General features: G+C 40.6%; 1 protein-coding gene across 5 annotated transcripts in view; it reads left to right on the top strand.

Moving 5' to 3' along the window:
- AFF2 (ALF transcription elongation factor 2) overlaps positions 1–25,520 on the top strand; it is a 388,341-nt gene that overhangs the window by 278,833 nt on the left and 83,988 nt on the right. For all 5 annotated transcript variants that reach the window (XM_053374951.1, XM_053374950.1, XM_053374952.1 and 2 more), the window contains one exon: positions 6,182–6,233. In XM_053374951.1, the coding sequence (XP_053230926.1) occupies positions 6,182–6,233 (52 nt within the window). The remainder of the gene's footprint in view (positions 1–6,181; positions 6,234–25,520) is intronic.

Raw genomic sequence — 25,520 nt, 5'->3', positions numbered from 1 at the left:
ACATGTGTCATTGTAGCACTTAGAAGTGGCATTTCCTCCTATGTGAGATAACATTGGGTACTGATATCCCAAACTCCTTTCATCATTGAGCACCACCAAGGCAGCATCCATGTGGTTCACAGCTGGTCTCCCTTCCAAGCATCAACCATCCCCAGACCTGCTTAGCTTCACCACCTTATGTGCCTTCAGACCAATACCCTCTTTTAAGATGGTGTTTGCTGTGTGCAACTTTTACTGGTGTTAAAAACAATGGGGTTTTTTCTCAAGGAGGGGGGACTGCAACCCAGTTAATCAGGAGAATGTTGTTAGTTGGTTGGAAGTGGGTTTTTGTTTTCTGAAATTGCAGTCTGGGAATAAGCCCAACTGGACTTGATGGGATTTCTGAGTAGACATTAAGGCTGTGTCTCAACTAATCTAACTGATTAAATGTTGCAGCCATGAGAGTTGCAGTTGTACACCACCTTCCCTCAAAACAACCCAGGAATCGATCCACAGTGGTGGTTAATTTTTTTTTTTTAAATCCTCACAGCAACCTTCAGAGATAGGTCAGACTGATGTGAATCCCAAACATTATCAACTACATCACACTGGTTCTCCTCTTGATAAAATCCTAAATACTGTGGAGAAAGCACAGTGGGATTTGATTCCAAGTATACGTGTACAGGTCTCCTTTGTCAAGGACATTCTGTGAACCGGTGTAGAATCTACTGGATGGCCAAGACTGCATTGCTTAGTGAATGGAGAGTTGAACTCACAACTTCATTTCCCATCTCTGTTAGGAACTTGTTGTCTGGCCTTCAATAAGTCACTCAGATTTTCATCTGTAAAATGGGAACAATAGCCACCTACAACGGAAAAATACCTGTGAAAACCACATAAGTAGCAAGGGTAGTTTGCCACTTGTAGATGTCCACACACACACAAAACACATATGTATATTTTAACAACACATGCACCTGTCATTCTCAGTAAATGCCTATGACAAACGCAAGTGGTTTCTATGCCTGTGGGGAAATGGCAAACTCTTCATTATTACTCACAGGTTAAAAGCCTGTGAGACTTCACATGTGGGTTGGGGAAATATTTTGAGATGGGGAGGTAATCAGCCATAACCTTCTTTTATCTTTCTTCTGTCCCGTTTCAGTACCACCACTTCCTGTACTTCACTTCCTCATCACATTCCTAGCCCCCTTTCCCCAGTAATTTCCCGTGCATGTTCTAAGCATGTAAATTCAGAGTGTTATGAAGAGAATTTTAGAAACTGTGCATTATGTTGATAGACCGCCCTAATGCCTGCCAGTCTGAAAGGCAGGAAGGAACAGGCTAGGAATATGCTAACTATCAGATGTAAATGGCATTGCTCCAATAATGAGATCAAAATATCCTCTGTAAGCTCCCTCCCTCCCCCCCTAAAGTGATATGGGGTATTAGCTATGGATGAGAAGACAAACAAGTATATGTATTTTCAATAATAATGCCAGTCAGGTCAGAGAAGAATAGAAAATGAAGTGAATTCCTAATATCCTTTGAGATCGCGTTCTTAGGCAATCTGTTTTCCCTTTTTATTTAGCTTCACTGCCTCCATTTGTGTGTGTGTGTGTGTGTGTCTGTCTGTCTGTCTGTCTGTCTGTCTACCCACAGAGAGGGACACACACTATCATTGTCTTTTACTATCCTGTGAAGGTGTATTATATGTACATGTCTATGCACACACACAAGCACCCTTCCAAACATACGAACACATAATGAAGTGCTCAGTGTTTTAGCTAACTGCCACCTTTTTTCAGAGCACACCATTCCATTCCCCATCCCACTCAGTGTTCCTTTCCTACCCTTCCAAGAGTCAATATTCTGAACCCCCCAGTTGAGCATTCCCAGTCCTTTGGTGTTGAGTTCCATCCTCCACTTAGGGTCGCCCCATTGTTGTGTACCTTCAAACCTCAAGATTCTCCTGAAGCTGTTAATGTTACTGTTTTGGCTGCATAAAGAAAGACATTCAGAAAAGAAGTTTGCTGTTAGTATATAGCAGACATGTTCAATCGGTCGACCACAATTGACAGATAGATCCCCAGGTGATCCTGGTAGATCGCGGTTGATTGCGAGATCCTTATAGATCGCTGGGGGGGGGACCAGGGAAGGAATGTTTCCACTCCTTCCCCCCTCTCTATGTTCCTCTGTCGCATTACATGGGTAGTTGTTTGGCGTTTGCTGCAGTTGATTGTGGATACAATGATTGTCTATTTTGGGGTGTGGGTGTGTGTTTCCTGTTGATTTTTCAGTTAGCAATGTATTGCATTTCCCCTTAAAAAAACCTCAGCAACTCTGGTCAGTCCTTGCCTTCCACCAACCCAGCCCACACACGCTCCTCCTCCCTCCAGTGACAACAGGTAGTTCACTGCCAGTTTTTTTATCGCAATCTCTTGGGAGTTGGACGTGCCTGGTATATAGTATACTGACACTTGGTAGAGTTGTTAACATCATGTTCAGAACTAGTTTTCCTAGGGATTGCTAAGGCAATCCCCAGTGACAGAGCATCTGATCCGCATGCAGAAGGTCCCAGGTTAAATCCCCAGCATCTTCAAGTAGATCTGGGAGAGTCTCCTTGTCTGAAATTCTTGAGGGTTTCTGCCAGTCAGTGTAGACAATACTGAGTTAGATGGATCAATGCTCTGAACCAGTATAAGGCAGCTGTGTTCTATGTTCCTGAAGTAATTTGGCTTCAAATTTTGTGGCTGAGATTCATTGTCTAATTGTTTGTATCCAATGGCCATTAGAATGGAAACACTAAAGTTACAGGCAGTAGAAGATAAGGTTGTTATCCAATGAAATCACTAATTGCTTGCACATGAGTGCTTAAGGCCACATTCACACCATGCATTTAAAGCAAAATGGTGCCACTTCCACCAAAAAATTCTGGGAGCTGTCTTATATTAAGGGTGCTGAGAGTTGTTAAGAGACCTTGTATTCCCCTTCCAGAATTACAATTCCCAGAGTTCCCTGGGGGAAGGGATTGACTGTTAAGCCACTCTGGCATTTAAAAAAAGCAACAACCCACAAGCCGATGTGGGAATGTGGAAAACTAAAGCCTGGAAAAATGAAAAACTGAGAGAAACAAGAACTGACATATTTGTTCATCCCTTGGTAGGATGGTGGTGTTTAAGAACAGTTCTTCATCAGCCCCTTTAGATGGCTGTGTCTCATTTAGTCATTGTGTTCAGTTTTATCATCTCTTCCTCTTTTTTCCTTTGTTCTTTCCATTTGTCTAATCTCCAGTTTCCTTTATCCACTCTGTTTGTTTCTACCACAGTGTGTCAAGTAAGGATGTTTAACATGTAAGAGAATAAAGAAAATGTTCTCAATAAAGAAAGAGATCCTCAGAAAATGATTAAAAGAAAATCATTTTCATGCTTCTCTCCTTATAATTTTTTTAATAACACAGAACAGATTATTATTATTTTTTAAAAAAAATCTTCTAAAAGACAGAGTTTTTACATATTGAAAAGAGATGTAAATTTTAAAGGAAGGATTTAGGCTGGAGCTAATGGTGGTCATCATTGTGATGTAGCCTTATCAGTAAGCTGCTATTTTTGTAACTGAATCTTAAAGGCATTTTTGCCCTTTGAAGAGAGTGTAATGTACTATGCTGATAAAAATCAAGGGTAAATAGAGGTTCTGTGGTCTGTTGTCATGAACATCACGGGCGACTAATGCCACTGTAGAAACAAAGATGGCAGCTAGATAAACAAGTAACGAGCACCCATTTGTCACCCCAAATCCAAACTGCTAAAGATTAATATTTGCTGAGGGTCTCTTGTTTTACGTAGAAAGAAAGATCTGTGATCTTGGTCACACGTTTACGGGTTTGCACTTGACAGAGGCATCTGTCATTGATTAAGAGGTTAATGATCAGTAGTTTCAGGTCTAGATATTTCGTAACAGCTGAGCCACCCAACAACAGAGGTCAGAGAAAGACGAATGACTTACAAACCAGTTAACATGCATTCTTGCACTTTTAAAAAGTAAACAGATAGATTTAAAATTTGGGGTGCTAATAATATCCATGGAACTTTACATACAAAGAGTTCAGAGGGACACCATAATGGAAAGTTGCTGAGTTAAAAAGAGTTCATTAAGAAATATGGTAGCATTTTTTCTTGAATTGAACTTTAATGGTTCTCTCAAAACAGAAAGCAATTGCCTATTATGTGGCTGTCAGACCATTTTGCTCAATTGTACCCTCAAATATTTGCAGCCACCTTCCAGGTTGCTTTATGGAAAAGAAATAGTAGGCTGTAGCCCAAGAGAGATCATGCCACAGAATTCTTTGTTGACATTGAAAATGGCAGTCATGGATTGCTATATGTTAAAAGTATGTTTTGATCTTCACAGCCTTTTATTAACCCTTTTATAAACAGCACATCAAAAAGTGGTGCTTCTGTGCTTAATTCTTTGCTGCACATCTAACATTTTTGTCATCAGCATCTTTTTTGTCCAGTTTTGTTTATTGAGTTACTTACTAAATGTAAATATCCCCCCAGTCCACTGTGGAATGCTTTGCATTGTTCTATGTGATTGTTAGGTAAACGAACATTTCTTGAAATAAAGAACAGAAATGTATTTTAACAGAGCATAAAAGAGAACAAACTATTTTACAGTTTTAATGTAAAGCGAAAATAAATTTCCTCTGTTGTTAGTGATGTTAGGTAAAGGTAAAGGGATCCCTGACCATTAAGTCCAGTCACGGACGACTCTGGGGTTGCGGCGCTCATCTCGCTTTACTGGCTGAGGCAGCCGGCGTACAGTTTCTGGGTCATGTGGCCAGCATGACTATGCCACTTCTGGTGAACCAGAGCAGCACATGGAAATGCCATTTACCTTCCCGCCAGAGTGGTGCCTATTTATCTACTTGCACTTTGACGTGCTTTCAAACAGCTAGGTTGGCAGGAGCAGGGACCGAGCAATGGGAGCTCACCCCGTCGTGGGGATTCGAACTGCCAACCTTTTGATTGGCAAGCCCCAGGCTCTGTGGTTTAGACCACAGCACCACCCGCATCCCTGTTAGTGATGTTACTTTCATTTAAAATAAAATTAATATGAAAATATGTAGCACATTTTGATGCAGCAATCAACAAGCTTACTGGCTGTAGTATTATTTAAAATCTGGGGGAGGGAATTCAAAAATTAGCAGATCGGCAACATTTTCATGATAAAGTTTTATTAACACTTTTCACATTACAATAAAATTAGTTTGTAATGACACAAAAATAATAAAAAGAAAAAGAATAAAAGAACAGAGAAAAGATAGAAGAGATAAATAAGTACAGAATCCTCTCTCACAGATACATCTTAACTTTTCTCCTGTTCGCAAAAGGGTGTGTTCTTGCACCTGGGAGCATCCCTCTCGTCTCCCAGCTTCTCTCCTAAGAGATTTCTTTCCCTGCCTCTCACACAGGGTCCTTCAGGCAGATTGGCAACATTTTCAAGGGGAAAAACCTATCCCATTAAGTTGATAATGTAGTCAAAAACACAGGGGCTCAAACAATCTCCAGAACTGCACTATTTTGGTGTGCATGTACAGCCCTAGGGAGGATGTTTCAAAATTTTGGTTCCACCACTGAGAAGACCCTGTCCTTCTAACAGCCAGGACACTTGGAGCAGGGTCTTTAAGGAAAACCTGAATGTCTTAGCAGGTTTACATGGGAGAGGGAACTCCCTCAAATGTCATTGAGCCAGATCATAACCCTGAATTAACTAATCTAGTGGTGGTTTAAGATGTTGTTATCATGTGATCAGAACCTGTGTTCAAGTGGCAAGAAAGCTTGGTCTCTGATGTGACAGCTGTTTCAAAATTTATCATTGCATAGACTGAGCTCCTGCATAAGACTGCTAACTACTTAATGTTTTTAATATTATGCATTTAACTTAGACATACAGAGTAAGGACCTCCAAAGTTATCCCTCCAAAACAATGGACAAATGCAATGGGTATAGCATGGAATACAATAAATAGATTCGTGTAGAATGTGCTCCACAGATTTATTATTTTAGTAGCTCTAATCTAGATGTGCTTTAGTTTTTAGCTCAGAGATTGCTTAGTTATTTTCAAGAGAGGCTCAAACATTGTTCATTTTAAATAACCTTGCTTTTTTTTTCTTTCTTTGTCTTTTTTTCCCTGCTGAAAGAATGCTTGAAGATGATCTGAAACTCAGCAGCGATGAAGACGATAATGAGCAGGTAACATTTTTGACATCCAGTCTGCTTTCTCAAATGCCTAATATAGCCGCATGAATTTTTATGATATTTGCAACACTTCATCCCTGCCTGGCCAGAACCTAAATGTCATTTCCATTTAGGTAGCTAATGAGTAGCACCTCAAAAGACTTTGCAATTGCTTGTCAGTTGTCCTTCATTCCAGATACATCAGCATTTATTTTATCCTGATGAAAGTACTCAAGAGAGTACCTTTTTACTTCTTGCAGTTTCTTAATCAAACACATCTCCATTCAGGTATGATCTTCCTTCAGTCTATCTTACCAAAGGTATCAATGTTGGTTGCCACTGTGGACACCATTCTCATTGTGACTTCCATGAAAAGAGACCCATTACAACAGGGCTCAAACCAGTTTCCAGCCTAAGGGCCTCTTTGCCTTCTTGGCCACATTCCACAGTAGGCAGATCTGAAGAAGAAACTGTGTGGAGTAATGGATGTTAACGTGACCTTTGCAAAGGAGGCATTTTTTCTATGCACATTCACACATCCCTCTCAGTCCTCTATCCAGGCAAGCAAGAGGTCAAGGTGCATTATAGTCAGGCAAAAGTACTGAAGGAGGGTCAAAGCATGACCAGTAAGGGTCATGTGGCAAAAAAGTGTGGCCTGGAGAGAGGCTCAAGGGCAGCTGGAAAGGCCTGGGGCATCTCATTCAGCCCCTGCGGCCTGAGGTTACCCATCCCAGCATTAAAGCTTCCATTCAGAAGCTTATCCACATTCTGCAGAGCTGATTGTTTTCAGAATACTTTGGCAAAGGTGTAGAAGTCACACCGAGACACCTTCACATATATCAAATGCCCAGTTTGTCCCCCTTTTATTCTCTGTGAGTATTTTGAGTTTCTTTGGGGTGCCAAGGGAGGCAGAAAATAAGGGGTTAGATCTGGAGTCAATTTTCATTTACAGCTGTGCAGCAGCTATTAATGCTGTGTGCTCTCAGTTCACCGAAAGATCTAAAGATGCAAGCCTTTGTGTTTCTCTTTCAGAATGGGCTGCATAATCAGTATCAAATGCTTTTTTAAAAAAAAAAGTAAAGAAAATTCTATTGATGGCTTTATAAAAGTATTGTCAAATTGTTTGAAGTTATCCACCAATATGGTCTCATTCCCATGATCCCCCTCCCCCTTAAATATGCATGCTGGCCAGGCTACAAGGCACAAATTCTTAACAGCAGGTAAACATCTGCTTAATGTTTTATTAAGCAGTATCATTAAACTGAACTTAAGCGTTTTCTGCATTTTAAAATATTAGAGTTCCCCCAACTGCGTGGAAAGTAATGCAAGAGCCACCAGCATCCCCATGGCCAAATCACAGATGCAAAGTTGAATTTCCTGTGAAATGGGAAACTGTAGTTCTGCACCATCCTTCATCTGCCCAAACTTTTATTTGTTATAAATATTTCTACACCACCCTTCAACCATATTCCCATGCGGCTTACAAAAAGAATTAAATAGTTGTGGCTCGGTGGCAGAGAAACTGCTTTGCAGGCAGAAGCTCCCTGGTTCAGTCCCCCATGTCATCTCCAGGTAGGACTGGGAGAGCCACTGCCAGTGTACGCAATGCTGAGCTGGTCAGACCACTAGTTCAGAGTCAGTATCAAGCAGTTTCATATGTGAATTTGTGCATAGCTCCCAGTACGTTTCCAAGCACAATTCAAAGTGTTGGTGCTGACCTTTAAAGCCCTAAATGGCCTCAGCCCAGTATACCTGAAGGAGCGTCTCCACCTCCATCGTTCTCCCTGCACACTGAGGTCCAGCACCGAGGGCCTTCTGGTTCCCTCGCTACAAGAAGCCAAGTTACAGGGAACCAGGCAGAGGGACTTCTCAGTAGTGGCCCCTTCTCTGGAACACCCTCCCACCAGATGTCAAAGAGAAAACAACTACCAGACTTTTAGAAGACATCTGAAGGCAGCCCTGCTTAGGGAAGCTTTTAATGTTTAATAAGTTATTGTATTTTAGTGCTCTGTTGGAAGCCGCCCAGAGTGGCTGGGGAAACCCAGCCAGATGAGCGGGGTATAAATTATTATTATTATTATTATTAGCAGTAGTAGTAGTAGTATATTATTATTATTATTATTATTATTATTATTATTATTATTATTATTATATTTTTTAAAAAGTCCCAAAGTGATTTGCAGCAAAGTAAAAAATATAATAATTAAATCACATAAATGTATTAAAAACAAATGTAACAGAACAATATTATATCATTGGTGCTCCCAAATACCTGGTAAAACAAAGCTGCCTTTGCCTGGTCCTGGTTCTGAAACAATGATAAGGTAGATGCCAAGCAAACCTCCTTGGGGTGAACGTTCTGTATGAGGGATACTGCAGAGAAGACAATTTAAATGGCATGTTTAAATTTTTTTGTATCTAAAATTAAAATGTAAATACAAAAAGTCACAAAGCTGCATCCAATACGCTGCATGACTTTCCCTTCTTCTCCTTTCTTCACATGCCCCCCAGATCTGCTCCAGAGGATCTGTCAACGTTCTGGTGCAGACTTGGTGGGTGCGCAAGGGGGTTGCAGGAAAGAGGAGAGGAGGGGGAAGTTCTGTTGTACAAGCAGGTCTGCTGCATGAGCAGAATGGCAGTGTTGGATGCAACACAGCAAATTATATATATATAATATACTCTTTGCCATTCTTTGAAAATTCCTATACCCTTTATGATGGGTATAGTCTGAAATAAAAATAACATCTTTGGCAGTACGCTCATCTTTACCGTGGATATTCTTCCCCAAAATGATAATTTCATTCTGCCCCACACCTCCAGATCCTTCTTTATTCCCTTCCAAACCGGAATATAATTCAATTGAATATCTCTTCAATATAAGCATTAGGATTTTTGTATTGATAACACTGGACACAACTAGGGATGTTAAAAAGCATTGATTTTCTTTTCCACCCTGTGGCCATCATATGCTGCACCATTTCTGTTCCGCTGCAGTTCACCTTCTGCAGAAAACCACATTATTCAGCTCACTGTTTACTGTGGTAAAATCTAATAATTAATTATGTGATTGTTGCATGATTGTCACATGGTGTGTTACATGATTCCACACCATTTCAGGGGTGGGGGAGACAGCATCAATAAGAACAGTGACTGCAGACTGGGAGTGACTGGTCATAGTTGCCTGCCTGGCTTCCATTCCTGAACAGACACAATTCCTTGTACCATTTCCCACTTTGATAGAATTTCCCGGCATCCTTTGCCACAACCTAACTCTTGCCATGTGCAACCACTTTCAGGCAGCAACTAATTGCTTTGCATGGATATGTGTTTTGCCATCTCCACCCAGATGGTTCACTGAACCCCGAGGAGCATAGTTTCTCCTGCAATTGTGCATGCAAGGATCTGATCCTTGATCAGGCAATGTGTGTTTAGCAGGATCAGCTCTTGTTGACTTCTCTGTACAATTCTTTAAAAAAAAAGAAAAACAATTTAAACCTGTTCCAAAGTCACAATAAATAAGAGCAGCTCAGTGTCTGGATTCTTTGAAGCAGTCCTGTCTAGTCCCAATTAGCTTTGAGCTCAAAGTTATCCAAGTGAATTGCAGCAGAAACTAGTATTTTAAAGAGCCGCAGTTTACTAATCTTCTCCAGCCCATTCTTTGTTCTGCATTCTGCCCAAGAAATAGTCCTCTTAACCTTTGAAACGTGTGTCCTTAATCTAAAACACATTGCCAGAGTGTTGTGTGTTTTGGACCCAAGTAACTTTGATACCATTCACTTAAAAAAAAAAAAAAAACATTTTCTGCATTTAAGTATTTTCTTGGCAGAACAAATTGCTGAAGTGGATTTTTATCTTTTCAGCCTCACACTCCCCCCTCCCTTCTCCCTTAAACAATTAAATTTTACACATGTGGATCTCAGATAACCCTACACTCCATTGCCACCTCCTACTTAATCCTTGTTCCTGATTTGGCTGTCATATTTCAGTTATTGTTTCTCTCTTGGCTGTGTTTGTATTAGATAATTGCATGCAAAATGAATTACTTGATCCCTCCGACGCTTGTCGGGCCTTAGGTTGAGCCTCCCCTTCCTTCAATAGATAATGGAAGCATGGAACATTTCTTTCCAACTGTCTGTCTCGCTGGTGTTGTTTTAAAAACTGATTAAAAACTGGCTAATTTGGAAGATATAGTTGTGCTGTTTTAAAGAGATATGGCATCTGAATCTTAATAGCAGGATCCGTTGTTTTTTTCCAGCGACCTCCACCTCCCTGCACCCATTATTACCCAGATCCTGAAAAGTTTGCTTACCTCCCACAATGCCTCCTCCCCACGTTTCTATTTAGTTATCAGCAGAAAAGCTGAGGAATCATTCTTCAGTAATGGCATCAATACTGAACACACATACCGGGGGCAAGGTCATCCTGTCAAAGGCATGGGCTAGGGGAATCAGAAGGATTAGGATGAAACCAGCTACAAATAACTTTGATGTAGTATTTTAATGTAAACAGTTTGCCTTCCTTTGAGTTTCACTGACATCTTAGGCAGCACAATGTTTCCAGAAGCAATTAAGAACTGATTTTTACAGTGTATTAAAAGGCCAATATGGATGGTTTTCACCACCTCTTTAATAAGGGTGTGTTGAAGCTTCACTAGTGTTACTTGGAGGAAAGACCCACTGAAACCAACAGGGCTTACTCATAAACAAGTGTACTTAGGACTGTATTCTCAACTGAGTGTGGGGGTGGGTGGGAGTTTCTTATCACTTTATACTGAGGTGACAGAGGCAGGAGGCATTTCCAAACTGTCTCTCTTTTTTGATGGGAATTAATCACATACCAGCAAATTCAGGTTGTTCAGTTCTTAAAGTTGCTTTGGAGCTGTGCACAACAAATCGACTCCACCCCCACCCCCCAATACTGGACTCCCCCCCCCCCGCCCAATAAGGAAAGTAACAGGGAAATATGCTGGAAAGAGCAGGATGGCATGTGCTTGACGCAGTGTCATCTCACCTCCCCACCAACAAAGCAGGATGAATGCTCAATAGACAAGCCACCTGGAAACCAGCCAAGAAACCTGAAGTTTAGCAGATCAGAAAGAAACGTAGACCTTCAGCATATCTACATTTCGTCTCCTAGTGATTCCTTATAATGGCTCGTAAACATGTAATTGGTTTTTACACTCCCACAACCCAGCAGATGAACTCTGCAATGGAACATTGCATTGACAATGGCAGCAGCAAGGCCTCACGTCTCCACTCCACTCCACCCCTCCTCTTTCTCTTTCTTTCTCCACGATGTCGCTGCTGTTATCCTTTGCTTTTGCCCTTTCCTCACTGGAGAGTTATTCATTGATTGAGAGAGGGATAGAGATTAGGGTCTGCTGCAGATTCCCCAAGGACCACAATAAAGAAGACCTTCATCATAAAGGAGAATCTAAGGGCAACAGCTGCAAGGAAAGGGAGGCCAGGAACAGCCTTTGCTGAAACGTCTTTCAGCGTGGCAAAAGGAATTTTAACCCATAGGGGGGCTCTCTTCAACGCAATAATAATGGGAACACAAACCAGACCTAGTTAGAGCAAGCAAGAGATAGAGATTCTCCCCCTGGGATGTCACCCTTGTATTTGTAGAGACTTGTTGAAGCCTGTGCAGCTTATCTGCTACTTATCTGGAAGGGTTTGGCGTTAAGCCGACAGACGATTTCCAACATGGACGCCACCCTCACATTGGGATTCTGAAAGGGGGGGGGAGTCGTTGCAAAGAAAAGATCTCTAAATGTCAATCTTTGAAAGCTGAACCAGAGATACAAATGGGGACTTGGGACAGCTTAAAACGGTGCTGCTAATTACCACACACGCCTTGGGAACCTTACCTGGAAATGAAACAGCATGTGCAAAGGCAAAACATCCCAATTAATCTTCAGGTGGCATTGCCTTAACTTCTTAAACTAGACACCAACATATTTTCTCAGAGGAGCAATATTGTGGGCAGATGAGAGATGCAATAGTTAAGGGGCATGTGTGCTCCATTGCATGCAGAAATCCCCAGGGTCAGTATCTTGTTAGTGGATCTCATGTAGTAGAAGTGAGAAAGACATTTGCTTGAGGCCGCAGGGTATAGCTGACAGCCCAGGGTAGACAAGTCTTGGTCTGGACAGCTCACTATTGGCCCACCAAGCCCAGGACTAGTCTACTTAGACCCATACTATGTATTATGGGCTAACAGTCCTGGACTAAATGGACCAACAATCCATATTCCGGGAATCTATATTCATGTATTATTAGGATAGGCTATGTGGCACCCTCCAGACGATGTTGGGCTCCAAATCCCATAAGATTTCCAGTGGGAGGGCTGGGTTAAATGTTTAACCCAGCTGAATATTGGTGGTTTTGGAGTGGCCCTGTCTTGTATTTTCATATAAATGTCCCTAGCTAGGACACCATGTCATTCATCCTGTAGCATCCATGGCTACTTCAAAGTATGCATTAGCTGGCTGGATGTGCAGCTTGGATTTCTAGACTTAAAAAAGAAAATGACATGGGCCACCTAACAAACAGCAGTAAATGCTATTTACAAACACGCCACTCCTGAAAGTCAAATTACTTTCTCTGTCACCAGCACTAAATGACACCCAGTTCCCCCATACACACTTGCATTCAGAAGAAGGGACTGAGGAAGATGGAGGCAAACCTTTGCCCAGCCTTGGTTCCAGCCAACCATGCCCTTTCCATTCCATTCCTCTCCATCACTGTTCTCCATTCCTGCCCATTCCACCGTCAGTCGGGATCCTGCAGCCACTAAGCATATGCCATCTTCATTTGGTTGTTATGGTTCCTTCTCTTTTAGTTCTTTTCTCAAAAGTATTTTTGTACTTCCAACTGTCTTAAGGTTCCCTCAAGTCAGCTGATACTTCCCACTTGCATGTAGATGTTTTCATTTTGGCTACTTAAGGAACCCCTCTTGGAGAATGAGTTTCCAGTTAGCATATAGCTAAAAAGTCCAGGGTGCCAGAGCTCTACATTTGAAGCTAAGACTTCCCAGCCACACTCCCTATATAGCCTATTGGGCAGGGTAAAATTCACATTTGTTGCTACACCCACCTCTACTTCTGACCCCACCTACCACAAAGAATAGAAGGATGTGTCAATTTTGGTTCTCTCTCTCATTTTTCCAATCTTAAATTGAGTTATCCACATTTTGCAGTAATTTGCAATATATATAGAAGAAGAAGAAGAGTTTGGATTTGATATCCCGCCTTTCACTCCCTTTAAGGAGTCTCAAAGCGGCTAACATTCTCCTTTCCCTTCCTCCCCCACAACAAACACTCTGTGAGGTGAGTGGGGCTGAGAGACTTCAGAGAAGTGTGACTGGCCCAAGGTCACCCAGTAGCTGCATGGAGACTCGAACCCGGTTCACCAGATTACAAGACTACCGCTCTTAACCACTACACCACACTGGCTCTCATATATATACTTATATATACATATATAAGTATATATATATAATATATATATAAGTATATATATATATATATATATGTGTGTGTGTGTGTGTGTGTGTGTGTGTGTATATATATATATATATACACACACACACACACACACACACACACATATATATAAGTATATATAAGTGTGTGTGTATATATATATATATATATATATATATATATATATATATACACTTACATATATAAGTATATATATATACTTATATATATAAGTATATATAAGTATATATAAGTATATATACATACTTACATATATAAGTATATATATATACTTATATAAGTATTATATATACTTATATATACTTATATAAGTATATATAAGTATATATAAGTATATATATATACACTTATATATACTTATATATATAAGTATATATAAGTATATATATATACTTATATATACTTATATATATAAGTATATATAAGTATATATATATATAAGTATATATAAGTGTATATATATATATACACACACACATACACTTATATATAGAAGTGTGTGTATATATATATATATATATATATATATATATATACATATACTTATATATACATATATATACACATATACATATATACATATATATATATATACATAAATATACTATATATACTCTCATATATATATATATATATATATATATATATATATATATACTTGTGAAAATTCACCAGCATTTTAATGTGACTTTTTCCTAAGTATATGCAGCTTTGTCTAATATGCATATTTTTGCAAGCAATTTCCCCTAATACAATCTATTTTTGTGCATTGTTTTCACTAATATATTTATTTTTATGCACATCCCTATGCATTTTTGTAGCTATTATTTGGTTGGAGAACTGCATCGCAAAATTCGGATGAGTGTGGATTTTGAAGGATAACTTTGTTTCAGTTCACATGCTGTCTTGAAGAGAGCAGATTGGATAGATTTGTCTTTAAAAGCAAACTGAATCAATTCTTTTCTCTGTTCCTACCTACCACTGACATGTAAATCCCAGAAGTAAATTTGGCTCCTGGACTGAAAAAAGGTCCAAATCCTTATTATATAGAATATGAACCTTCGTAGGCAGTCTGACTACAGAATGCTTCAGACAAATAAAGAGAGTAGACCTTTTCTAGAGCAACTGAGAGGCATCTTATTTGACAGAATGCTGGTATAGATGGGCCCTGGTCGGATCCAATCCGGCAGTCCTTACAACCTTATAATTAACAGCAAGATGAGTGTTAAATTAATCAGGTATCAGCTTCTCAGCTAGAGATGTGTGTATTTTCTCTAGAAAACACATGTCCTAAATAACGATTTTTCTGTATGGAAGATGTAGGCATGGGGAGAATGTTGAATATATGAGACACAGGAGACGAGAGCCATTGTTACAAATGCAGTCTTTTGATAAACAGCCTTTGCATCACCCTTAGGGAAAGGCTGACCCAAACCGTGACACTCAGACTCCCAGATGCAAAGTTGCCAGCTTCTTGTCACAGGAGATTAGGGTAAGGGCTGATATTTTCCTCGGGAGACAATGCACTGAGCTGGGGGCACCATCTTGCAGGAACAACTCTCAGTCACTGCACTGTACCAGTTTCCCTGAATGCCAAAGGGCGTGAGGGTCATTTTCTCATTGCTTTGACTGCAAAGGGCCTTCCAGAATTCCCATAAAGTCAGCTCAGCTGGGTCACTGAAACTATCCTCAAGATCCATTTTAAAAAAAACAAAAACAAACACATTGTCCAGTAGCAACTTTGAGACCAACTACGTTTGTTCTGGGAATAAGCTTTTGTGTGCATGCACACTTCTTCAGTTACTGTGTCAGACCAACACGGCTACCTACCTGACTCAAGAACCAATGTAACAGTGGAAAAGCTGTTGGGACTTGGCACACAGAGATCTGGGTTCAGATTCTACTCATCTGTGATTCTGTTCATCCATCTGTTGGCCTAACATAGATCACAAGATTTATTGTGAAGATCAAGTGAAATAATGCCCCTGTATATGCCACCTTGACCTTCATTGTGGAAGGGCAGGATACAATCGTGATGGCAATCATCAGTCTTGAACTGCCCTTTATAAATATAGTTTTATGGGAAAGTAGGATTGGTTGGTTGGAATGGTATAGCTAGGACACTTAGACTGCATTCGGGCAGTACATTCTTTCATTTTCCAGATGTTCCCTTGCCTGTTATTTATTTGCAGTTAATGATATCTCTCACTCAGAATAAAACCATTTCTGCAATCCTAGGAAAAGCTAGTGGAAGTTTAGTGCTCATTTCTGTGTGAATTGCTTTCGGGGGCAGGGGGGAAATCAACCTGGTTAGACTCGAAAATGATGGGATGGAATTCAGGGCTGCATTGTGGCATACAGTTCTCTCTCGCCATTTTCATGGGTAAATCATGTGGGAACAGAAGGATGCTGTTGCCACCCCATGCCCACTAGTTTGAATGTAATTTAGTATGACATGGTTTGTTTGTTTTTTTAAAGAGTTCCATGATGCAGGAAGTATTGCTGTGTAAGAAGAATGCTAGAAACTGGGGCACAAATACTAGCATTTTATATAGATATAGAAAGCTTTTCTTCTTAATGTTTAAACAACAACACATTTGGAACAATAAAAACTCCTACTGCTTTAATAACTATGCTGCTGCACAGAATATAGCCATATTATATAACCAATCAAAGAAAAGGAAGAATCCAATGCAATAAAAAAAAACCAGTATCAGAAATCAAACCAGTCAAAAGATTTAATATGCTGTAGGATAGTGTCAATTATCCATGTTGTTCATATTCATAACAAAACAGTGTCATTCTGCTGTTTGTAAGGTTTTAATTTAAAGCAATCTGCCACACCATTTGATACTATGTCATAAGAGTTGCCCCTCCCAATCCCTTCCAGAATGTGGCAGTCACCAACCTTGGCCACCACCTGTAAATATTCAATTAATGATTTAAAGCGAACATTCAAGTTTTCATCATGAAATAAATTCAGCCTGGCTAGCTCACTTGTCTCTTGTAGGTGTTGGCCAGTAATTTCACAGATCTCCATAAAGACAGGATCAAAAATGGAGAGAGATTATCGTATTGCCCGCACTTGTCATAGTCTCTCAGCCTAAGCTACCTCATAGGATAACAGGGGAGGATAACAGGGGAGCAGAAGAACTGCATATGTGGCTTTGAACTCCTTGCTGACAAACTGGACAAAATTATATATATATATATATATATATATATATATATATATATATATATATATATATATACATATATAACAAAATGACTGCAGCATTGCAGCAAATCCTACCCTGACATACTGATGATACATGTGACATTTCAATCACATGGCACATTCTAGGGGATATAGCCGTGAGTATAAAAATCATAAGGAAATTACAAAGTGAAGTGGTGAAATTGTCCGCCTCAATCTGCTCTCCATTTTCCAATTACCTTTAATTATCTTAATGTACATTTTCAGACTCAAAATTAGCGGCAGCCACATGATGTAACCCTCTTAATGTCCTAAGGGTCCACTTTAGGCTCTTTCAATTCCATTTCTGTCCTTCACAGTATGATCTCCCCTCTCAGACCTTGTTCTTCCTGAGGCTGTGAAACCATGACTGAGCTGTGCCACTTCAGGCTACAGGAAGTCTCTGCCATCACGGAATAGGCCTCTGTTCCAAAACAATTAACAGCACATGGGAAATTAGATGCCCCATGGTGAAGGGATTTGGCGTACGTCTTCTCCCTGTCATGCCAGGGCTGCAGATATTTATTTAGATATTTATAGGCTGTGTTTTCATAATATTACAGCAAGGCCGTGTATAACATTCAAAATTGCAGTAAGATCAATAAGAACATCAATAAATACTGGTCAGGAAAAAGGAAATTGTGCTTCAAAAGCCTGTCTGAATAACACCATTTTCAGGATTCTGTCTGATTTCTTCCCAGCTGTACTGGAAAGGAGTTCCTCAGGGCAGGGCCCACCACAGAGGCAGGGCTCAGTCCCCAGCAAAGGGCATCCGAAACTCAGAGATGTGGGGAAACACCAGAAGTGCCCCATCAGAGGAGATCTCAATGATCAAAGTAAAGCAGAAGGGATCAGTTGTTTAGCGCTCCCGAGGTGTTTAAGGCTTTGTGCATTAACACAAGAACCTTGAATGTGTCCCAGTATCAATCTGGGAGGCAGGCAGACATGAAGGAAGCAAGGAGTCAGCATGAATGGGCAGTGCTATTTTTCTAGGAAAAAGAGGTGTTGGAACTCACCATGAACGCCTCCCCTTGTTTGCTTATAATGGCAATGGTGCCCACCAGAGAGGTGCCGGAACTGAATTCCAGTTACAGTGGTACCTCGGGTTAAGTACATAATTCGTTCCGGAGGTCTGTTTTTAACCTGAAACTGTTCTTAACCTGAAGCACCACTTTGGCTAATGGGGCCTCCCGCTGCCGCTGCGCTGCCGGAGCACGATTTCTGTTCTCATCCTGAAGCAAAGTTCTTAACCCGAGGTAATATTTCTGGGTTAGTGGAGTCTGTAACCTGAAGCGTATGTAACCTGAAGTGTATGTAAGCTAAGGTACCACTGTACTGGGTTGGTACCATGATGGCACAGGGGCAGGGTAGGGTGATAACAAACTTGGGGCTGGCTTCATGCTGGTTCTGCTGGTGCACCCATTGCTGGTGCACCACTGCCTGTTCCTGCTTTCCACCATCTTGGTACCATCATAGTAAATGGCAGTAACTCTACTGTTGGAAGGACAATGGCATGGCACTGCCCAAACTCACCAGATGCTAGAGAGAGAAAGAGAGAGAGAGAAATTTACCCCGGATTGTAATGAAACTTCAAAGGGATTACAAAAAGAATGAAATAATAAAATTACCAGTAAAAAAGAACAGTTCAAAACAGCTATTTAAAACATTTAAAAATAAATAAATCTTCAATAAGTTAAAAAAATAGATTAGAATGCATGTCATTGTTGTACATACCTGCAATGGCTTGCTTAAACAAAAATGTTTTTCGCAGGTACCAAAAAGAGTACAGTGAAACAGCTTGCGTGATAAGAGACTCGTAATGGTAGATAGATATAACCCCCACCTGCTTCTTAAGGTGGTGCAACTGGGCCTTTGAGTACTTGGGAGTGTTTAGAAACCTCCTTCCAGCTTCATTTAAATAAAAACAGAAGCACAGAAATCATTATTAATTGCCAGGGGGGTGGAACCCTTGCTAAGTCTACATTTATGTAGGTTGAACAAATATCCCAACCGAGAGAAAGAGCAAGCAAGGCATCTGAAATCCTTTAAATTAATAATCAAAAGTTCACATCACGTCTCAGACAAATCAAACTTAGCCAGGAAGACGAGAAGCAGAAATTATTAACTCTGTAGTCAAGCTGATGGAGGTTCAGTGAGATCATTTTGTTCAAAGATTAAAGGTGATGAGTGCTAAAGTAATTGAGGAGGATGACTATGACAATATTAGACTAGAACCATTAAAGTCAGTAATGATCAAAAGTTAATTATCAAAGCAGAGAGAACTACTCAATGCAGACAATTTGTGTCAATAGCTAGCTATCCCAAGAAAGAGAACTGGGTGAGAGAAGGGACTAATTTGGAGACAGTATTTTCTTATAATGATGTTACAGCAAAGATGCATATTTCAAAGGATGTTGGCTACAAAAAGAGAGATTAAGAAAATAATGCATTTTCCCCTGATCAGAGAATAATAATTATCTCTAATTGACAAACCTGCTGCATACAACATGTTTTCATACAATGTACGGTATTTTTGCATTCAAATGCAACGTGTACTCAATGAAGCATCAATGAATGGTGCTTTGATTTCAGTATTCCTCATAGTTGCCAGATTTTCTATTTGTTTCTTTACTAGTGGGGAGTCCCAGCACTGCCTAAGTACTTTCAGGAAGCAAAAAAAAAAATGTAATTTTAAAGTGGACAGTGTAGTTTTGGAGCTTGGAATAGGTTTAACAATGTCTTGATATGTTGTCACCAAACTTGGCACAAGGATTCCTGTAGTGTCGGTGAGCGTCAACATTGATGTTTTCATGCTGGACTCCATTTTAAATAAAGCTGGTAGACTAAACTGTTACTTTGGCATGACTTTTCCCAGTTTTTGGCGTGAAAGATCTGAACTCACAAATTACACTATCCATTTAAAAATCACAAAATTTGAGACTTTCTTTAATTTTAAAAAAAGCATGGTCAGCTCCAGGGACTCCTCTACTATATATTTTAGGAAATCGCTTGTCTATTTCTTCTCTATGCATTTAGACAACTCTTGAAATAAAATCACCAAACAATTTTTCTTGTTATTTTGTTATTTGAATTTCTGGGCAGTGCTGGGCACTTCCCACTAGCTGTTACTATTTTAAACTTGTGTGCTGCCTTGTCACACAAAAAATGGCATCTTTGCAATGCTCAGAAAATAAAAATGCAGCAAAACAATAGTGACAATTTTATTCCAAAATGTAATATCAGCATTTCCAGAAAGCTTTCAATAAGCCCCAAATCAGCAACAAAGAGTCCTGTGCAACCTTAAAGACTTTAAAAATCTATTATGATATAATAAGCATTTGTGTGCTAGAGTCCACTTCATGATATCCATACCTGCATTTTTAATAGCAGTGTTTTAATAAACAATCCTGTAACATTTCATTTCAATGAACATTACATCAGCATTTCAATAAACCATAAAACGCCAGACTCTATAAAGGAGCAGCAGAAATAATGAAATCTATCCTAGTAACAATAAGAAACTGCATAGCAAAACTGAAGAGAATAGACACAAAAAGGGAAAGGGAGATCTTTTGGACCCTAACAGAGACTCCAAAAACCCTTATTAAGGCAATATATTTATTAAACTAACCAATAGATTAAACCAGAGTTGGGCAGAGTTGTAGCTCAGTGGCAGAATATCTGCTTTTCACAATGCCCAGCATCTCCAGGGCTGGGAAGGATACCTTATACATGAAATGCTGGAGAGTTTCTGCCAGTAAGTGTAGGCAGCATGAGCCAGATGGACCCTAACAGTGTGACCCAGCAGGAGGCAACTTCCTATGTTCCTATCACAAAATATGGGGTACACTTTTGAGTTCCACAGAACTTTAATCAGGCTGTGCAATAATCCAAACTGGGGTGTATGTGTATGCATGGCCTTAAACATCAGCACATTTTTTTTCCTTTGCATCTCAAAATGGCTCCCATTTGCCAACTAGCCTTGTCTTAGCTTCCCTCTGGTAGTGCTCACTTCCTTCATTCCGCCTATCTGTGGCCACATTGCCTACACCTGCTGCCTCTTTTATATCATCCCTTTGGTTTTTGTTCAAGTTTGTCTGGGATAAGCAATCATGTCAGAGCCAGCCCTACCATTAGGCAGAGATGGCCACCTCAGGTAGTACATACTGTGCAGGCAGGAAGCAACAATAGTAGCCCCTCTTCATGTGCCTAAGGCTTCCAGTCTGCTGGAGAACAGAGCTGTGCCACCTGGCCTGGCCTCAGATGCAGCGGAGGATACCATCCCCTTGCTAATGTTGATTCAGCCAACTTTTTCACGTACGGTAGGGAACGTCCTTCACTTCAGACTGCAAAATGTCTTGGGCCGACCCTATATGCAGACATTTTGGCAGAGGGAAAGGGACTTGTCAACTGGCTGCTGGCATTGGGATCAGAGGTGCTTACCCTTGGTGGACACACCTTGAGGCCACAAGATTCCACAAACTCAAATGATTGCTTTCTCGTTCTTGAACCTTTTCTGGCTGCTCAGAAAAGTCCACAACACTATTTTTAGTGTCAGCTTTGCTGAGTTCATCAAAATAAACTGCATGGTGCACACTTGTCTTACCAGTTTGTAAGTCCAAAATTATTTATCCCTTGCCTCCAGAGGTGTACCCCACAAGGATACCTGCTTGTGCCCTGGAGTCAAGCTTGTGTCTATGTTCTTTGGGGACATGGTAGTAACATAGACTTCCAAACACACGTATGTGTGACAGGTTGGGAACTCTCCCATGCCAAAGTTTGAAAGGTGTGCGTTTAGCTCCCTTGGTTCTGGAGATACACGGCTGTGTTTGCTGCATCTGGCCTCAGCTTCTGTGGCAGGGATGCATCCTTTAACGTGCATCTTGCCATCTCCATGATGGATCTAAACTTTCCCTCAGCTATGGAGTTCTGTTGTGGTGTGTAGGGAATGGACTTGTTGCATGGGGTAGTTATAAACAGAACTGTGTAGCATTATCTTCCATAGAAGCAGATTATGTTGCAGCTACAGAAGCGTGCAGAGAGGTTGCCTGGCTGGATCAACTCATTAAGGACTTTGGGTTGGTGAGCAAGGTACCTGTTAAGCTGCTAGAGGACAATCAGAGTGGCATGAAGCTATCTCTGAGTGAGAAGTTCCACACAAGAATGAAATACATTGGCGTAAAGTACCACTACATTCGCAAAATGATTCAGAGTGGACTTTTGGAACTCTCTTATTGCAACACCAAAGAGTTGACTGCTGATATCCTGACAAAGCCCCTGCCAAGAGAGAGTTTCCAGAATCTAAGTGTCAAGCTGGGACTCTGAGTGGTTGATTAAAGTTGTTTACTTTTGTAAATGTTGTATTGCCTGAGAAGGGGTATGTGGGATGTAAAAACGTATTGCAGTCAAATACAACATTCCTACAATGCACATGCTGGGGAATGCTTTGTATCACTCAGGAGAAAACTTGCTAGTTCCTCCTGGGCTGGGACAGACTTCCTTTGCATGTGATTTAATGTGGGTGTGGCCTGTTCTTGGACAGGAGCACACAGCCTCCATGTTCTGCTCTTCTTGTTCTCCATTTTTGTGTTCCTAAGAGTTAGGAGAAGTGACTGCTGAGTCACAGTCACTTGAGAGTATTTCCCTTATGGGATAGTTCACATAGTTATATGTTGTTCTGTAAATTAAGTCTGCCTTCAGGGCAACTGGATGGTTGTAAGCAAACTAGTTTTATGTTAACTTTAATCAGATGGTCGTGTCTATTCTTTGAGGAAGGATATAAAAAGGGATCTTACCAGGAATCCTAAATAGTGATGCTTAGATGAGCCTGCAGCTAGCAAACCACTGCGTAATTTAAAAGGGGGGTTGTTTAACAACTCTGCTAAGTTATAGAACTTTCTGATGCAAGTTAGGAAGGATATAATAAAATAATATATCCTCTCCTGCCTCCCTAAACATCCCCACACCCATCACTACTGTCAACTTCCTGATAGCTTTTTCCCATCTCCACTGAGAAAGCAGTTGACGAGAAGAGGGACATTGAGAAGCCCACAGACATATGGCACATTATATAGGTAGAAAATTCAGAAGCAGCAGATTATGCCATCAAAATATGTGTATGTGTATATGAATGAACGACATTACCACTAAAATCTCCAACAGCTTAAACAGCTTGATAGACTCTAGCCATTCTGCCATCCATGCCCCCAGCTGTGTTGCTTAGCAACATTTTAATTCAAGAAGAATGGATGCGGAGAGGGGAACAGAAATAAGAGGGCCGTTGACAGATGATCTGAGTTGTTTCTTCTAATATACTGTGAAGATCACCAGCTCTTTTCATGAATGATAAATGGACTGTATACAGATCAATGGATTCAGCAATAAACTGGAACCAGCCTCTGAATCTGAGACGGTGCAGGCCAAGAGGCCTGGATAGTTACTCATTTAGAAGATTTGGAGTGTGTTTTCTTAAAGGTTTCACAGGAGGAAATTGATCTGAACATTTGGTCATCCCATCTTGCCTTTTTCTGTTGATGGCTAATAAAAAATAGCTTTGGAGAAAGAATCTATTCTGCCATGATAGATATAATTCTTCTGATCTCATTGTTTAAGACTGACAGTAGCTAAGATGAAGTTAATTTCTCAGTTGCTGCAATAATTCTAAACAAATTTACTTCCTGGTTTGTTAGATCTGTGCCAATTTGTGATGACCATAAAATCTAATTTTTAAAAAGCATTAAAAAACTTGAAGAGTGCAATTCTATGCAATTCTATTTGAAAGTGAGTCCCACTGGCTTTCAGTTAGCCCCCCCCACACACACACACACATATAGTGTTGTTGGCTAATAATATGTAACTTCAGACTATTAAACTGTGTGTCTGTTTATCTGAATTTCTAGAGTATTGATGACTGGAATTTTTGCTGAAAGATTTTTCAAAAACATTTAATCAGGAGGGAGAGGATGATTAAGTCAGTCTGTTCACAGTCAAACTCACACAAGCACAAGTCCACAATCCCGTTCTCTCATGCAGGCATGAAATCCATCACAGCCATGTCTTGCATTTCCACACATTCACAAGCCATTGGCCAAAGGTGAATGGAGATGTGGACACCATTTTGACCCAGATTAAAAAAGTTTTATTATGTTTAGATTCTTGATACGAAATAAGAACATAAGAATGGCCAATGACCTGTCCACTACCCTGCTTTCACAGGGGCCACCCAAATGCCCAGAGGAAACTCTCACAGGACCTTGGCACAAGAGCATTTCCCCCTCCTGTGGTTTCCAGCAACTAGCATTCAGAAGCATTACTGCCTCCACAGCTGCAGGCAGAGCATACCTATTATGGCTAGTACCCACCGATAGTCTTATCCTCCATTAACTTGTTCAATCATCTTTTAAAGCCATCCAGGTTGGTGGCCTCCAGTGGGAATGAGCTCCCCTAGGCTGACTATTTATTGTGCAAATTTTAGCCATGTAAAGGAACTCAAGGAGAAGCTGTGGATTTGGGATGATTTAAAAACAAGCAACCCCCTAATTGCCATGGTATCAATCAAGCCCCTTGAAGCATAGCTGTCAACTTTTCCCTTTTCTTGCGAGGAATCCTATTTGGAATAAGGGAATTTCCCTTACAAAAAGGGGAACGTTGATAGCTATGCCTTGAAGTGTCTTGGTTTTGACTTTTTCCTTCACTCTACAGAATTTAACACCCCTTTGTCCAAGTCCTTTGCATTCAAGTCTGCCCCTACTCAGCAGGACAGCAAAGTCACATTCCTGGGGGTTTTGAGCCCACCTCACCTCATTATATTTGACATAATGCCTAAACATATTCTCAGGCCTAGGCACAAAGGAATCTATATGTCTGCACATGGTTTAGCCATTTCAACAAATGTGTTAAGGTGCTGGCAGCTGCTGCACATGCATGCAACCTTCTGAACCGTATGTCAGTTTGACCCATTTTCAGATAACAGAGCTCCAGAAGTTCAGTGCTATGTGCACTTTGCCCCAGCTTCTGGTTAAAATATGTGCATTGTTTGACTGGCAGACACAGATTAGCCAGGATCTTGAGAGAGACTCAATTCACAAGTTATCCAAGCTTGTGTGGGAGATGCTTCTGGTGAGCACCGCACTCTATGGTTCTGCATTCATTACCATGGTCACAGGAGCAAAGGTGATTACAGACGTCTCTGTTACCCAGCTAGCGCCATTCCTCCCAGTGGGGTACAAATAGCATTGGAAAGGGCTCCACAATCCACTCTGTCCTTGTGGCCACATTAAGGTTACACCACAGAAGCTGCTCCCCAGTGGCGACTGCACGTGTAATGGATGCCACTGTGAGATCCCCAGCATTCATGCCATCGCTTTACCATCTGCCTCTCTGAAGTTCTGTGGTGTTGCAATTTTTCTACCAGTCTTCAGCACCACTAACCCATTAAAAGTGATAAACAGTTGTTTCTCTTGCTGTGCTTCCTGCTTAATTATGGAGGCTTCCAGTACAATATTGTGCATATTCATTTGCAGTTCTCAGAAATATGCTGGTGTGTGTGTGTGTGTGT

The sequence above is a fragment of the Podarcis raffonei genome, chromosome Z, assembly GCF_027172205.1.
Source record: "Podarcis raffonei isolate rPodRaf1 chromosome Z, rPodRaf1.pri, whole genome shotgun sequence".
In the NCBI taxonomy this organism is placed as follows: domain Eukaryota; kingdom Metazoa; phylum Chordata; class Lepidosauria; order Squamata; family Lacertidae; genus Podarcis; species Podarcis raffonei.
The sequence above is the reverse complement of the archived record's forward strand: the minus strand, read 5'-3'. Positions and strand labels throughout refer to the sequence as shown.